Here is a 14,514-nt window from a genome sequence, read left to right as displayed (position 1 = left end):
ATATAAATAAGGATATACGGTATTGTAACACAATTTGCACTTTGGAATAGTACAACGGATCTCGGAACATAACGATATGATGAGCTTATGCAAGTTTATCTCCTTTAAACTTCATTGCGTATTGAACCGATTGGATGTTAGTTGGATTTGAACTCTTTTTGTCGGTATCTAATGGAATGGTCGTCATATATATCACTATCACTATTTGACTATGACCAGATAATCAGATACGGACAATATTAAGTTGAAAACAGTTGAACAAAGTGGATCGTTAATTAAAACAATATAGCAATATTTGCCGGAAAAAGATCTTCGTTTTTGAGAAGCTGACAAATAACGCTTTCCTTTCGAAAAGTTGACTAATACCAACAGAGCTTTGGAAAAATCTTCTCATTTCAGAACTCACTTTTTGTTTGTGATTTGGAGTATCTGTAAAGATGTTCATCAAAGTCATCTGTGTTCTGTGCGCCGTAGCGGCAGTATCAACATATCCAGCGGAAATGTTTGGAGGTAATTATATTTTTTTTTTATTATTTCTTGTAAAAATATATGTGTATCTATTCTATATCAGTGTACATGTACATGGTTTTCGGCATAAACATTACAATTGATATCCAGGAAACTAATTCCTGTTTTGATCTAATATGAGAGGTTAATACTACAATTTCTACAAATTTCAAATACTACAGTTTCACTTTCAACTCATATTCATGTAATAATGATGTACATATCTTTATTTTCGATATTTCCAAAAAAATTAACTGCTGACTTGCTAAATTTTATATAATGGGGATTCCATTACGGCAATTAAATGCGTTCAGCTATATCTTTACGTCCGGATCTAAAAATACCAGATCATAACGCGAGATCATAGCAGGTCTTGATCAATTAAAAAGATGTCGGTCGTCAAAATGCTTATGTTTGTTATCATTGATTATTGTTAATATTGCCTTATCGGAGAAAAAAAAATCACTAAGACATTAATAATCGTCCTTTCAGGCCGAAATAATGTAGCGCCATCAACGGACTTCTTCAGTAATTTCATTCCGAAAGGAATAATGAGGAACATGACCAGTAATCCCATTCTTCAGTGGATCCCAGGCTTTATAACCAAGACCATTAATGCCGCCAGAGAGAGAAAGATGATGAAGCAGATGCAGCAATCTATGATGACTGACGTTGATATGGGCGGTCTTGGCGGAATGATGGTGCAGTATGTAGATTAATATTCCTTACACAGTACTTTTCATTTGTTCTTGACACCCTTACAATTTAGAGTGGTCTACTTGTCGCATTAAACAACGATTCGGAAGAATATATAATTAAATTAGAACAAATTAAAATACATGTATTTTTTGCCGGTAAGAACATCCACATGCATGCTGTGTATTTTGAGAACACATTGGCTTTTACATGAGATAGTCGAAGTATTTTTCTTCTATGACCCTCGCTGTTTTAATGGCATTTGACAACGACTGTCGAACTATACAAGCATATTCTAAATAATTCTTCTTTTGTTTCAGGAGCCCTGGAGGATCAACAGGTTTGTCATTATCTAACAGAGGTGGTCAAGGATTTGTTATGGCTACTGACAACCCAATGACTGACTACCTGGCTGGAAGTTTTGGAGGAATGGCAGATGGGATGATGTAAACCACAGAAGACTTTAACTTCACTTGCCTTCTCGACCTTTAGATATCACCACCTGTGTTGAATGATTGTTGTAGTTTCGAAATGCATTTAAAATGCCTCGGTAGTTTTTTGTGTTTAAGTGATGAAATAATTAAATCTAAATATATTTGTGGTAATTTATATACTTATTTAATAAGTAAAACTATGTTAAAATAAATTGGAAATGCAATATTTTGAAGCAATTATGTCACCAATGTATACTTGTAGGTTTTGGTATTGGATATGTAGTGCTCCAATTTTGTTGAAATAAAACATGCAAGACTTGGTGAGATTCTACCGAATAATTTTCGCAAAAGACACGAAAAACGATTGTCTCTAAAGAGTCATTTGCACATAACCTCATTATCTGTCTACGCATGCACTTATATCATATTAGCATATTAGACGTAGATCAATATATATATATCATTGATCTGATGTAAAGTACACATCATTATGTGCATATGAAGTACATCAATGGCAATAACCTGTCAACATATGTGGAAATATACCTAAAATAATTGGTCATAACAGATAGTATCCTAACTATAGAATTTGGACTAAGTCGCGTTTGTAACTGATGTATAGCTGATACTGAAAAGACACAACTAGCGATAGTGATGTAGGTTTTCAGACGTTTGTAGACATTGAACTGGAATGAATTCCATTGATGCATTAGTACACAAAGATGTTGATTATTTTATTTATGTCGAATTTATTGTTGGAGTTACAAAGTTCGCTAAAGACTGAAAATGGTTTTCATTCAATGTTTGTACGTTGTTTTGACGAAATATTCGTATTTCTGTTCACAACATAAAACAATTTTATGCATCGCGGTAACACACAATATTTACCGAAGGTAGAGCAAATAAATCGCTTTATTATGATGAATATCTAAAACGACTTAACCATGCACGTGAAGTGCCTGCTGTCATGCTCAAGTAAGTGTCTATCTGATTTTCTCTACATATCTGTAAGCAATGTTGACCATTTGCTAAAAATGTTGTATAAGTATCCATTATTAAATTACGTATTTAGTAGTGCTAATACCCTTGTTTAGTAAATTGATATTTGTTTAAGAATTAATGCTGATATCAATATATCACAGGAATAAATAATAATACAATAGTTTGTTGTTTTGTTTTTGTTTCAAATATTTCTGCTTTTAATTCAGTTTTTTTTCTTGCTTGGCGATTAAAAGCAATGTGACTCATCGACCGTTTTACTTCAACAATAGTTTTTCAAACGTATGTTAGATAAGGGTGAACGTTCACTACACCAATATGTCATACTATAATACAATTCTTTCACCTCAGACAGACATATCCTGGCATGCCTCTTGTGATTCTTATCCTTGTGACATGATCTTCTGCCAGCTTCAGGAAAGACAATGTTTTACAAGAGAAGGTTTCTCTTTTGGAAGAAATTTCTTTTCTCATAGTCATTGAATCAGAATGGCGAAAAAAAAAAAAAAAAAAAAACAATCTTATTGGGATTGTGCAGAAAAAACTGTTTGGTCCAGATTTCTCTGTTTCTGAACGAGAAATATATTTTTTTCTGACTACTGACCAAAAGATGCAACATCTCTGTCTATTTAGTAAAGAAACTAAATGAATACCGACATAATAACAAAACCATAATATTCTAACTTAAATTGACAAAAAAAGAATGCCAGCAACATAACAAAACAGTGATTTCAACTCGAAAAACAGGACAATAAAATAAAATAGATAGATAAGTAAATAGTGATAATAAAAACATTGCGCGTAGAAGCTTGCAAAAGTACTAAGACCAGGTTTTCCTGTAAAAGTTATTGACCCTTTCAATCTGCATTACTGTGAGGTAGCATTGGAATTTATTTGTCCACTCCTGTTTCTGACTCTGTTTGATTTAGCAACAATATCTTCCTCGACTAATGTTATCCGATCTTGATCAGTTAGTGTTATCGATTTTATTCTACTTTCACTGATTGTTTTCAGGTTAAATGTTAAGTGTTATCTCATAGTTACAATTTAATAAAACCTCACCATTAAAACATCAAAACTAGCTATATGGTCTTTATGTTTAAAGGTGTGTACTATATCTGTATCTTTTCAATTTGTGGTAACTAAAAATTAAAATAACATGTTACCAACACAACAACAAAGAATGCCGACATAAAAACGAACCACTTATTCAAACTAAAAGCGAAACATGAACAATATACGAACGAAATATAAATTTGCATAGATGAAAAAGTACCAGGGGAATAGAACCAAATGTTCTGAAGAGGAAGCGTCTTCTCCATCGGCGACACATGTCATACAACTCGGGATGAGTCACATTTTCAAAATGAGATCTAGGGTGGTGAAAACAGAACCACTAGGTAAATCAACAAGCATGACACATGTCTGATTTTATATAAAACAAGAAAATGGGTTGTACATGAGACACACAAGGTATTAACATCCTTGACGTAAAGATATCTTATGAAGTGAACCATCAGCGTCTAGCTGTACAACATGTCATCTCAAAAGATTGCAATATAATATGCAACACCCTGATAATGTATTTCTTTATATCATGTAAGTATTATAACACACAGAGAAAAATGACTTTAATCATTGCAACTTCTGCTGTTCATATTAATAGGTGACGATCATGATATGTTACAAGAGCTATGTGCTAATATAGCTAGCTAGGGAAAGTATTGTTGAATGTTCTATCAACAGCTATTTGTTTGTTTGTTTTTGTTTAACGTCCTATTAACAGCCAGGGTCATTTTAGGACGTGCCAGGTTTTGGAGGTGGAGGAAAGCCGGATTACCCGGAGAAAACCCACCGGCCTACGGTCAGTACCTGGCAACTGCCCCACGTAGGTTTCGAACTCGCAACCCAGAGGTGGAGGGCTAGTGTTAAAGTGTCGGGACACCTTAACCACTCAGCCACCGCGGCCCCCTCTAACAACAGCTATGGCCATATAAGGACGATATACGACTAGTAATTAACATTTTAATTTATTGTTACGTTTTATCTTATGTCAGGACAGTATACAAAATGCACTTCTATTTTCTTAACTAGATGGGATTTTTGGCTGGAACTGGAACGGTTATTTTAAAAGTGTGTCTTGTGTGTGTATATTTAGTACAACTTTAATCATGTCCCTATCATATGACATAAAAGCCATCATGAGATGTTCTTTTTGTGCTTGATTGCCATTTTCGTCTTGTCTCCTTGTTTTTAACCTTTTTTGATAAATGCGTTAAATGCATCTTCATATTCATTTCACTTTCTTATGAAAAGTTTGTATATAATTATGTCAAAATTAAAAGGTTAAATTTGAACGCGTTTAATTACCCGACCTACATTTTTTATTTGAACAATAGATTTAAAGTACGCGATTTTAAATAATGAGCAGTAAAAAGGGATAAAATACAAATCTATTGTGAAATTTGAATATTAAATTGTTGATTAAATCATTAAATTGATTCTTTATTATAAAATAAGCTGATAAAACAGTTCATTATTGTCCTTCTACCGCGGTAGCTGGTTTGTATAACACTGTGTATTCACATCACCTGAGTCGATTTCTTGTATAGCATGTTCCAGGTAAGGGGCTGTGTGGGTCTGGGTGTGTATGGGTGTGAGTAGGTGTGAGAGGGCATGTGTTGTAGTGTGTGTGAGAGTGTGTGTGTAGTGCGTTAGGGTGTGTTTGAGGGTGTGTGCGAGGGTGTATGTGTGAGGGGTGGGTGGGTAGGGGAGGGGGATTAAACTTTAATGAGTTTATTGGGTTTAACATCATAGTTTAGCGTTTCAAACCTAGTTGTATATGGTAATATAGAAATAAAACCGCTAATGTAGTAGTTTTATAGTTTTTTATGTCAAGCCTATAACAAGAAAAAAAATGACGATTCAAAACGTGATCAATCTAATACGGTATGGACAGGAGTGATTGATTCTGTTTATCATATGACCACTGATTTACTGGATTCTTTCGTATCTATAAGTTAGTTCTTCTTTTCAAGCTGATTGTCATCATTAAAGATGACCGTTTAAGTCATATCATCATAAGAAATGCTGCAGTATTGCTATTGTTTGCGATATCAGAAAGAACTATCCCTCACTAATACTATACAGTGGATGTATACTATAAAAGCTTACAGATGGAGTACAACCCCGCATAATAAAGGATTTACTACAACACATAACAGGTCTGTATATTTTAGCATTTAATTCACATACAACAATGATCAAATTAAAAATAACTACATGAAAAATGTATGACATATTATGCATTCACTTGGCAAGTAAACGTATACGGTTTCGTAAGTAAACATATCTAGTATCTCTACGACAACTGTACATGCATATATATAGCACCAGAACATAACAATATGTTGTAAATACTTTTATAAATATCAAAGGAGGGTAAAACGGTAAAAAAAAACCCTGATATTTAAAGAAAAAACAATAAACAGCAACCATTGTTTTCATGGATAGAATTTTCTCAAAAACATCAATATGAAAATCAATGAAGCGACTTGTGATATTATCCGCAATCATTTTAATTTTCTAATAAATGCATTAAATATCCCTTATCTCGGAATTCTTGTGTTCCTAAAAGTTATACACTTCGTATAACTAAATATATCAATAACGCTAAATCATCCTGTTATAAATATATGTAGCGCTTAACGCCATGTTATTGATATCTGCAGTATCAATTCGTCATGTTATCGATATTTACAGTGTTAAGTTGTCATGTTATCGATATTTGTAGTGCTAAATCAGCATCTAAATCCTCATGTTATATATATAGGGCTAAGTTGTCATCTTATCGATATTTGTAGCGCTAAATTATGCTATGCATGTGCATAACGCTAAAACGTCATGTTATATATATATCTATATCACTAATTTTTCATGTTATCGATATTTGTAGCGCTAAACTGTCATGTTTACATAAAGCTAAATCGTCCTGTTATATTTATATAGCACTAAAGTGTCACATTATTGATATTTGTAGCGCTAAATTTTCATGTATACATAGCCCGAAAACGTCATGGCACATATATATCTAAAACGCTAAAATGTCATGTTATCAATATCGTTAGTACGAAATCGTCATGTTACATACTAGTATAACTATTGCGCTAATTTGTCATGATATACATATGCATAGCGCGAAATCGTCATGTTATCGATATATGTAGTGCTAATTTGTCGTGTTTTAGATATATGTAGTGCTAATTTGTCGTGTTTTAGATATATGTAGTGCTAATTTGTCGTGTTTTAGATATATGTAGTGCTAATTTGTCGTGTTTTAGATATATGTTGCGTTAATTCGTCAAATAAAAGATATCTTAGCGTTAAATCGACATGTTTGACATATATGTATCGCTATAAATCGTCATTCAGTTATATCAAAATCTCGCGCTTCATCATTATGTAATAGATATCTGAAGCGATCGCTAAATTGTCATCATACTGTTTAATACTTGATGAATTACTGTTTTTAAATAATGAAATATAGATTAATGTCACTTTAAAACATTATAATATAAAACAAATTGTGTATAACTTAAAGTGCCAATTACATATTTGTATAACGTAAATACATTAATAATCAGGTTAACGCAGAAATAATTGATGTTTCATAAATACTCAAAACAGGACAAAAGTCCAATGTTAAAACACAACCTGAGAATTGAAAATAAACATTGATCAATAAGAATTCATGCGAAAAGCAGCATGTTTTCCATATAAAACTAGGTCATTAAACATCTTCGAATAAAACGATAAAATAAATATACAAAATGTAATTAAAAAACCCACTAAATACAATAAGTCTTGTACATTATTAACTATAAATGACTTAGAGACGTTGATCCCTGTTACGATAAGAGACATCTCAATAGTAATTGACAATAAATAACATCAGCAATATATCAAAATAAAGAATAATAAAAACTGTATTCTAATTAATCTTGGTTTACTTTCGACTAGTTTACCTACAACTGTCTCGAGATATCGGATTCTGAAGCAGGATCTTAATATTGTTTTTTTTTTAGAATTTGGACAAGCCTTAGAAGGCTGTTGAGACAGGTAAATTTGATGTTATACAAATAAAAATCCCTGTAATTATCGGGGTATATCCTACTTAAAACGTTTATGTTATACAATATCGATCCGGCTGTTATTCTCTATTGTTTGTGTTTACGCCATTCCTCTTCGTTTTACGGTAGCAAATGACAAAAACATAATGAACAAGTCAACAAAATAAATAGATAAATAAATATTTGCACAAAAATCAAAGCATCCTTAGGACATTTTACAAATATAATCATGAAATGATTTGTTCCAAATAGCTCGATCGCAAACTCTACTACAGATGCAGTGTGGTTGTATGAAATAACTACCGAACTTGGAGACGTGTTATCTTTGAGAGGTCAAGTATGTAACTGAGAGCTGCTTCCGTTTCGAACATTTGCAGCATTACGTTATACATAGTCCCAAGTGTAAAAAATACTCTGTATTTTGAATAAAACTTCACTTTCTCAGGATTCATCTTTTGTGGCGTCTGCCGACTGATTCTGGCACCGAAGTACAGTTTTGCCTGAAATTGAAGCAGAAGCAGACATATAGATAAAGGTCGAGCATGTTATAATCAAATATACTGGATGCTTGCAACCTGTATGTATTTGATACCAAATCTATTTAATTACTTAACAGTTGACTACATAACTGCAGCAGGGCATGCGTTATTATACAAACTAATGCATTAATACTGTTCTTACTACGAATTCAGTTTAAACGTAAATGAAAATGAAATAAGAAGTTATGCGTTAGGAATTCGATATAAAACAATATCTAACAAAATGGTTATAAAATTTATTCATTACTGACAGAAAATCATTGATTATTTTTCCAATTTCTTACAAAAGTTCTTTTGTTGTAAAATGATATTCTTATGTTTCCTAGGACAAACTACTTGAACATAAGAAATAATGAGTTTTGTTTCCGGAACAGAATATTTGCTAAAGAAAAACCCATACAAAAGGTAAACCAAAAAGGAAAAATTTCAGTTTCATACTTAAATGCATTATATACTAGTAGATTTTGCTCATCTATACCAATTTAGTTAGCATAAGTTAAACACAACACTATTATAATAGTTAATTCGCCAGACCAGTCTATTGTATACGACGTTTAGTAGTCTAAGTTGATTGGTTGAAATTCACCCTTTCCCTTTAATTGACCTACCTCCTTTTCCAGACCAAGGATGAGCTCGTCCATGTTAGGAACAATAATATCATTCAAGGAACAGTAAAGGGAGGATCCCCATAGTGCAGTCAACGTCACAAGTGACCTCGCTTCCACAAATATGTCGTTTTTCAATGGCAAGGAGGTCGGTCAGGTTTCTCCGATTGTAACGAAGTACTTGGATGACGTCAATAAGTAATTTCTATAACATGAAATGAACACCAGACGTGTGTATATATATCGACAGAGACAGACAACAATTTAAAGAACTTATTCTACCGTAAAAACCCGACTCTCGTAGACTTGATAGAGTCCAAAATGTATTTATGCATGAATTCACTTAACAAGACAAGGATGCATGCTTTCATATAATCGTTTTAGCACTATGCCTTTTCCCTTTTATATGCAGAATTCGGGCACAACATATCTTCATCAGAAACCATTATATCATAGATATATTTAGTTTATTAATGTTTCAATTCAATTCAATTATGATATTCCAATTATCTAACACTCATATTTACCATTTTATTCTATCTTAAATATTCCTTCTATTTTGTGCATTGATCAGAAGCTCTGATTATAACATAATGATACAATATATCTGTTTACGATACCTTGTCAAATTTCTTCTGTTTTTTGATCGTCATGACTTCGTCTGATGGTGATCGGATAAAATCTCGTACATTCCAGTTATTAACGAGATTAAACGAGAAATCCAAGCAATCATCTGGTATGACGTCATTGTTGTCCTGACACTAAAATAAGTAAAATGTGTAAATGTTAAAAAAGTAATTGATTTTAAGGTTAAGCAACTGTTACAAATGTCTCCTATATTATCACTAATTTGGCTTAGATTTTTGCATACATTTATTTCCACGATGTTTCATTCTCATAATATTTAGTATTTTATTTATCATTTTATTTATTTATGGGCTACTTACGTAATTCAAAACAAGACGTTCCAGAGAATTTCGGAGAAATTCTACCGTTGGTATTGTCATTTTGGATACACTTTTCCAGAAGCGGAAGTGCGAGGATGCCGATCCTCCCATCCTGAGGATCGGAAGTTTGTCTCCTACATCTGGATATGAATTATCTGAAAGTTCGATATTTGCACCAGCATCAGTATTAGTATAAGCCACAACTGTCCCGTCGTTTGTGATTGGTTGATTGTTCATTAGGGGAAAAGGTAGAATTTTGTGACTACTCTCATCATCTCCACTTGATATTTTGTCATCATTTCCATTTGATATTTTGTCATAGAAACTCGGAGGGAAACGGTATTGTCCTTCTGTATTTTTGAAAATCGGTGATGAGAAGGCTGATGCCACCAGAAGGAACCCAACCACAAACTCGAGCGTCAGATTACCAGAATTCATTGGATTCTGAAAAGAGGAAGAGGTGCTCTGTTAATGTTGTAGATATTATTTAAAAACATTTTATTCGATTAAGCACAATACGTTTTAAAAAGTATAATTGATCAAGGAAACACATTATTGCATATTGTTTCACATTGGTGCTTGCTCTGGAATGAAATCTATAATTTATACTTCTCAAGACAACCAGGTCACTCACTTTGTTCAGACTCATATAACGCGTACTTTTCTACATAATTGCATTTTCTACATGAAGATGAATCTTACTGCTAGTAAATGTATTCTCTTTGATACTAGATGGATATTTTGTTCATAAAAAACATAGAAATTGAAATATATAAAAAAACAACAACTTAACTTTAAATGTTTTTTCATTAAATCAAACTGTCATCATTGTAAACATAGATATATAATCCAGTACTTACTTTTGCGTTAATTCTCTATACTTTTCGCACGTTTTTCTGTTATAACTTCAATCACTTATGAAGTGTGGAGTAAAGAAGCAGATAATGTCTACAAAATCCACCAACATATGTCTTTATACTTTAAGTTCAAAGATCAGGATTTGCGTGCCCGTCACTTCCGCCGATAACCACAACTTCCGGTTATGTGACTGTCGGCCAATAAAACCTCGATCTCTTGAATGGAAATTTTTCTCCATCCCAGACAGCCTAATTATAAATAATTATGTTTGTTTATGTTTGTTATAATTGTATGTTTAGGTTTGTACATGTCTACTTACATGCATATCCAGGAAACAGAAGATGACTGAAAATATAAATAGAGTTTTATAGACGTTAACAGTAGTTCTTCACAAAAAATAATCTGCGAATTATTTACGCATTGTTGACTGTTGACCTGGACACTGGTGTGCTGAAACTTACATTGCCTTAATGTTATAGGTGTGTTTTCATTGCCTGTGAAATTGAAATGAAATATGTCAGTTTAAAATTATCTAGATAACATAATAATGTTTATACTACTGATATGTTTGACTAGTATTTAAAAAAGAAAAGTAAAAAAGAGAATGACTTGCTATTTGGAACTTAATAATGAACAATTGAGACCACCGCGCCATTTCATCACTCCAATAGAATGACGTTAATGCTAAGAAACTTTATACTGTGATGGCAGCATAGTAAAACATCGCACGCGTGTGTTGTTACCAATCAAAACAAATAACATCTGCTATTTTTGGGGCACATTCGTGAGTGTTAGAAAGTTCATATGCCTTTATTTCCATAACGATAGTAATAAAAACAATAATTAAACAAAAACACAAAACAATAACACTTTGCGATGAAAGTGAGAATTTCCTTTTAAGCTTCTATCTTGGTGGTCGTTTAATGTGCCTTTATGACTACCGAGGTCATTATACCTCACGACGGTCTACATCCCAACAAACTTGTTGTAGGTCACTTATACTTCAAAGGATACATAGTCACTATCACAAGGGAGGCGAAGGTATATAGCAACGGAGTTCCTTCTAGTTGTTACTCGTATAGGTATGATATAGTAGCATTCCTGTATCAAATGTTACATAAAAAGAATGCATATGTGTAGATGTCACTAGATTATTCTAAGTCTATGTACATTAAAATTCGCGATAAGTGATATTCAACATTCTATTTAGTGTTAAGTAATGTCCATGTTAAAAATAACACTTTGATAAAAACCAGAGAGCGATTTTAACTACCCTGACAACACATTTGTACTAATACATTATAACACTCTAAACTACCATGACAACACATTTGTACGTATAACACTCTAAACTACCCTGACAACATATTTGTACTAATAACCCTCTAAACTACCATGACAACACATTTGTACTAATACATTATAACCCTCTAAACTACCCTGACAACACATTTGTACTAATACATTATAACCCTCTAAACTACCATGACAACACATTTGTACTAATACATTATAACCCTCTAAACTACCATGACAACACATTTGTACTAATACATTATAACACTCTAAACTACCCTGACAACACATTTGTACTAATACATTATAACCCTCTAAACTACCATGACAACACATTTGTACTAATACATTATAACACTCTAAACTACCCTGACAACAGATTTGTACTAATACATTATAACACTCTAAACTACCCCGACAACATATTTGTACTAATAACACTCTAAACTACTAGTACCCCTTTTTTGACGTATATGTATTTTTGACGTATATGTATTTTTGACGTATATGTATTTTTGACGTTAGATGTATTTTTGACGTTAGATGTATTTTTGACGTTAGATGTATTTTTGACGGTTAGATGTATTTTTGACGGTTAGATGTACATTGTATTTCTGAACATATTTTGTAAGATGTCAGCAGTCAGCATTGCATCCTGGAGAATTCAATGGTTCCACAGGATTAGCATATTTGTCCATCAATCTATCAATCCCGTCTCTAAATAAAATTTTAAAGCCTAACGCAGCATACTCATGAAAAGTGCTTCTTTAAACAGTAGGATAAATCAGGAATATCGTTAAAATGCAGGATGATGTCGACATATATTCACTTTAGACACAAATCTAAATTGACCCTCCGCCCTCCCCAGGAAAAAATGACTGTAGAATTAATTTTTGATACCCATTCGTACATGCTACCACTGACTCTAACAGTGCAGTTTTAAGTTTTAATTAGTATAACATGTGATTTGTTTATAAAAATCTTTCAGATGCTATATAACGTTAAACTTGCATATGGAACATAATTTGAATGATATATGTATATGCAACTTAATATCAACAATCAAAGTCTTCGTTAATAATCTCTGAGGTTTTATTTAGATAATAATCAACATATTTGTACATACACCCATCATACTGTTATAACAACAAACACGTGTGAAATCATCTTTCAGGACCTGAATATCTCCCCTAGGAACTACCTACGGTTAGGATGACTAAATCTGTTCCGTTGATTAAATCTCGCGTCAATAAATCCCTCTTTACTTCCGGATGAGCGCTTCTCTGCACAATCACTCATTCATTACTTTTTAATCACATATAAGAACCCCAGTTTTCTTCAATGCAGAATGCACTGTTAGCTTCAATTTTTCCATCAGAGCAGCGTTTATTCCATTTAAGTGGTATATTTTGTTGGATGAATGTTATTTCTTACCACATAACAAGTTTTTATGAGTGTTATTTAAGTTCGTAAAGAAACGTTTTTTCCTGATCTACAATGTCAGATATACCAGGCGTTGTATGACCTAGCCATAAATATGTTAATATGTACGCACGAAACTTGTTTATGTTTCCTTAATTTCATGGTAGTGAATAACATAAAACAATTTATCTGATAGGATGTATCGGGCCTTTCAGCATCGCTACCTTTGAAGATATTTAAACTATGGCGGTGAGTAACGGAAGAATTTCCTAATTATTTTATCAAAATGTCCTTTTTACATCACATAACGTTGATCATTGAGCCAGGGGGTCATCGAGTGCTTTTTTAAGATCTTGTTTTGTATTTTACAAAGGGAAATAACTCCTAAGTATGACTAAGTGTGAATTGTGTACTACCCTCCAAAGTGAAACTGATATTGATAATTGTTATGAAAATTAGAATGTCGTGATTTTATTTTTTATAAGAATATTTCAATTAATTATTGTTAATTATTTTCAACATTTTTGTGTCATGAAACTTTTAAAAAAGAACAACTTTTATGTCAAAAAGCAGAAATGCTGAAATAATTCTTGTTATATAATTTAGATATCGAAATGAAAACAATAAAAGAAATGCGACCGCATCAAAATAATAGACAGCGATAAGACGAATCTATGCGACGTCAAAAGAAAAGAAATAACAATAACAATAAGTCGCAAGTTCTGGAATAGCCATCTCGATTTAACTTAGAAATACTCTGATAATACAAATCATTCCGAGTTAAGATTATGTTTCTTTATATGTTCTGCCTTTTGTTCTATGCAAATGGGTTTGATTCATTTAGATTACGATACACATGTACCTCGCATATGTTGTAACAAATATATAACGCCAATACTAAATAATCAAAGCTGGGCATCAGGATAGGGAGAATATGCATCAAAGCCCTAAACCTAGAGTTAACAAAATAAATTATTCCATATAACACTTTTAAATGTATGAATATAGGAGATTTATAGGCAAATTCGTCACACATCTATGTTGTTTATATGGTAGATGTATTGTTTCCTTCCAAATATATG

At 32.5% G+C, this 14,514-nt stretch overlaps 2 protein-coding genes across 2 annotated transcripts; one reads left to right on the top strand and one right to left on the bottom strand.

Annotated features, from left to right (window-relative positions):
- Positions 1-2,799, top strand: LOC117340072. Its single transcript, XM_033901848.1, has 3 exons — positions 1-510; positions 1,000-1,213; positions 1,524-2,799. Exons 1-3 carry the CDS (start codon positions 438-440, stop codon positions 1,651-1,653), a joined length of 417 nt encoding a protein of 138 aa, XP_033757739.1. The 5' UTR covers positions 1-437; the 3' UTR covers positions 1,654-2,799.
- A 3,059-nt stretch (positions 2,800-5,858) lies between these two features.
- LOC117340007 lies at positions 5,859-10,901 on the bottom strand. Its single transcript, XM_033901750.1, has 5 exons — positions 10,717-10,901; positions 9,857-10,300; positions 9,530-9,670; positions 8,913-9,114; positions 5,859-8,265 (listed from the first exon to the last, which is right to left on the bottom strand). The coding sequence occupies exons 2-4, from the start codon at positions 10,292-10,294 to the stop codon at positions 8,962-8,964; spliced, it is 732 nt and encodes a 243-aa protein (XP_033757641.1). The 5' UTR covers positions 10,295-10,300; positions 10,717-10,901; the 3' UTR covers positions 5,859-8,265; positions 8,913-8,961.
- Positions 10,902-14,514: the final 3,613 nt, after the last annotated feature.

Source organism: Pecten maximus, chromosome 12 (genome assembly GCF_902652985.1).
Source record: "Pecten maximus chromosome 12, xPecMax1.1, whole genome shotgun sequence".
Lineage (NCBI taxonomy): Eukaryota > Metazoa > Mollusca > Bivalvia > Pectinida > Pectinidae > Pecten > Pecten maximus.
The sequence above is the reverse complement of the archived record's forward strand: the minus strand, read 5'-3'. Positions and strand labels throughout refer to the sequence as shown.

What these genes read in the sequence shown, in the direction of transcription:
- LOC117340072 (XM_033901848.1), top strand. Translation starts at nt 438, where the DNA reads ATGTTCATCAAAGTCATCTGTGTTCTGTGCGCCGTAGCGGCAGTATCA. An exon ending in TCCAGCGGAAATGTTTGGAG is followed by an intron (nt 511 to 999) that starts GTAATTATATTT and finishes TCGTCCTTTCAG; the next exon opens with GCCGAAATAATGTAGCGCCA. An exon ending in CTTGGCGGAATGATGGTGCA is followed by an intron (nt 1,214 to 1,523) that starts GTATGTAGATTA and finishes CTTTTGTTTCAG; the next exon opens with GAGCCCTGGAGGATCAACAG.
- LOC117340007 (XM_033901750.1), bottom strand. Translation starts at nt 10,294, where the DNA reads ATGAATTCTGGTAATCTGACGCTCGAGTTTGTGGTTGGGTTCCTTCTG. An exon ending in AACGTCTTGTTTTGAATTAC is followed by an intron (nt 9,671 to 9,856) that starts GTAAGTAGCCCA and finishes TACTTATTTTAG; the next exon opens with TGTCAGGACAACAATGACGT. An exon ending in AACAGAAGAAATTTGACAAG is followed by an intron (nt 9,115 to 9,529) that starts GTATCGTAAACA and finishes TTCATGTTATAG; the next exon opens with AAATTACTTATTGACGTCAT.